We start from the raw sequence: 2,704 nt of genomic DNA, 5'->3' as shown, positions 1-2,704 counted from the left end.
TGCCCTTAAAGCAAAATTCTACTTCTCCCCTAGTTTTATATCAGGATCAGAAAATTATTTTTTTGCTGCTTTCGCGGTCTTGGTAGCTGCTGCTTTGGAGAAATAAATTGTGTATGCACAGTCCACTTTTTAAATTCTTATAATTTTTTCAATTTCGTTTAAAAAGAAGATAATACGGAATAACTTAGCTCTCTTGTCGAGGTCTCGAATTGAACTGTCACATCGAAAACCGCTAATCATTCGTACGCTCAAATCGATAACGCCGCGAGGCTCCATGGCTCGAAGCGGCTATACTCTAAACAAGCGGGTGTCTGAATGAATAACTGACAATGTATATCATTATGAATATCGGACGCGTCAAACTTGATTACCATATCCTGTACATGTGTACAGGATATACATCCTGTGTATGTGTACGACGCATCTTCGACGATCAGTTTATTACCGGTAGCCGGTCTCCTAGCGTAGCGGCAACTTCACCATGCAATCGATCGTACTGCGTTATTATCGCGTTAATAAGACCTTCATGTCTCAAATTGGCGTCTGGCCCTATCAAAGCAGAACCATGAGAATATTAATACCGAGTATGATAGTGTTAATAGACGTCAGCTGTATTATAGCGGAGGTAAGTATTCGATCTCGCAGCTAAATGAGAGCGCGTACGTTTTTAGAGTTGATCAGCATTTATTTTAAAAAAATATAAGGCGTTTCTAGAATCAATTGTATCTAATTTAGATCTTCGATTTACCGATTCTCTGGCTAATGTTTGGCTCTTAAATAGTGATAGCTATTCGTCACAATAGGAAAATATTGCGGCGTCACAATTATCCCAATATCACGGCCTTTTTGACATCTCTTATAGCGATGCTTCACTCTCTCAGATAATACGTATGCTCGATACTTGGGGTGACGTTGATATCGCAGTCGAGTGCATGATTTCGATAATAATTGTAGTCGGCTGTTTTACGAAATTATTCAATCTTATCTTTAAGATCAAGGAGGTATGATTGAATTCCTTACAAAATATAAATGTGTTCACACATATCACTGTCATTCTACGCGCTGCAACTTAATCTTTCTACTATAAAATCTTTAGATGCGGCACATGTTTTCCCTAATTGAATATCATTGGCACGTGTTTACCAATTCCACGGACGTCGAGATCATGCAAGATTACGTTACATTCGGTAGAAAAGTGGTAATATTTTACGCAAGTAAGAAACCTCGATTTCCATCGCTTGACTATAATTAACCCTCAAACACCGCACTGGATCACGCTAACCCAGTGCGGTAGTAGCGTTAAGAAGGTCGCGATTCTCCGAAAGCAAATACTGTTTAGAGGTGCAAGTTCAAGTGCAAGTGTTGTTTTTAGAAAGATATGTGAGCTTTTATTTTGAAAGTTATTTGTAAAAAGTAAAATGCAAAATATTTTAATAATTTTTGTTTATATTTTATAGAAAATCAAAAGCGTGGCGCGGTGTCGATTTGTCTCAACGGCTTTCTGAAGCAGATTTTCTTAAGTAAGAATAAATAAATACTTATTTGATTTTATTCTCCCGACTGCTGCCAACCTTCGGTTGGCGAAGACGAGGGAGTATGCGTTTCACTGGGGCCGAACCTTTGTTACCTTAGTTCTCGATAACTACAACATACTTCGATATGTGCTTCCGTATATAAGTTTCTTATTAATCAAGCAAGGTTTATAGCGTATAATAATCATTAATCGTTGTGTTAAACAAAAAGCGAAAAAACGATATATTACATTTATATGTCCTCTTATTGGCTATCGACTGAGTTACAAAGGAAATTGATTAACCAATGATATGCATCCGCATGGGGAATTTTAGTGACTTCCAGTTACATCTATTGAGCTTCGGCAGAACGTACAGCTTTTCTGTTCATTGTTGCACGCTCATTGGATATCGCGCGACACTATCGCACTAGTCTGCTGAGGCCATATGTCATTTTGAAGTAGCGGTCAATACAGTTAGGTTATGTTGTTATGTTATTGTGTACATATTAAAACGACAGTGCGTTTTCTACTACACATTTTCGTCGTATATTTTATAAAAGTGTCGAAAATTAGAGTGTTAATAATAAACATTATAAGAAAATGGATGTTTCTATTAACAATGTAAAACAGGTAAATATTTGCATTATATTATTATTTCCTTGAAAATTGCTATCTGTAACATTATTGTACAATAGATGCTTTCCAGTTAAGGTTGTATGACCCGTAAGATCTCTGCCAAAAGTTTAAGAAACGTAACATAAAGCTAATTAACATATTTAAGACGATATTCTTTACTGGAAAGTAATATTTATATTAATAATTTATTAAAATAATGGTTGCCTGTGTTTTTAAGAGCTATAGAGACATTTTTATGCATATTTTCTCGTATGCAAACTTTCACTTTTAATGATTTTTAGAAAGACTGTACCTGACTTGCAACTGACACAAACGAAAATCTGAAAGTGTGAAAATCTTTAAAAAGTAACAAAACATAGTAATTATTGTTTAAAAATACTAATGAAATTATATTACGTTATTTATTTACGTCATTTATTAATAAATTAAATACAATAGCTCTCATAAAAAAGTATTTTGATCGCGACAACGTCGCATTTTTTGTAAGTTGGTAGCATTGATCTCACTCGACATCAGCTGCGTGAACGCGAAGTGTGTGCTCTGAGCACGTGTAAT

At 35.4% G+C, this 2,704-nt stretch overlaps 1 protein-coding gene across 1 annotated transcript; it reads left to right on the top strand.

Moving 5' to 3' along the window:
- Nucleotides 1–457: 457 nt before the first annotated feature.
- On the top strand, nt 458–2,213 carry LOC112466050. The gene is made up of 4 exons (XM_025033931.1): nt 458–625; nt 882–1,001; nt 1,097–1,214; nt 1,458–2,213. Exons 1-4 carry the CDS (start codon nt 482–484, stop codon nt 1,532–1,534), a joined length of 459 nt encoding a protein of 152 aa, XP_024889699.1. The 5' UTR covers nt 458–481; the 3' UTR covers nt 1,535–2,213.
- The last annotated feature ends 491 nt before the right edge of the window (nt 2,214–2,704 follow it).

Source organism: Temnothorax curvispinosus, unplaced genomic scaffold (genome assembly GCF_003070985.1).
Source record: "Temnothorax curvispinosus isolate PA1 unplaced genomic scaffold, ASM307098v1 QBEX01015774.1, whole genome shotgun sequence".
Classification (NCBI taxonomy): Eukaryota; Metazoa; Arthropoda; class Insecta; order Hymenoptera; family Formicidae; genus Temnothorax; species Temnothorax curvispinosus.
Note: the sequence above shows the minus strand (reverse complement) of the source record. Positions and strands in the feature narration are given on the sequence as shown.

Coding starts and splice junctions, on each gene's coding strand:
- LOC112466050 (XM_025033931.1), top strand. CDS start 482: ATGCAATCGATCGTACTGCGTTATTATCGCGTTAATAAGACCTTCATG. Junction 626..881: donor TCAGCTGTATTATAGCGGAG/GTAAGTATTCGA, acceptor TCACTCTCTCAG/ATAATACGTATGCTCGATAC. Junction 1,215..1,457: donor AGTGGTAATATTTTACGCAA/GTAAGAAACCTC, acceptor TATATTTTATAG/AAAATCAAAAGCGTGGCGCG.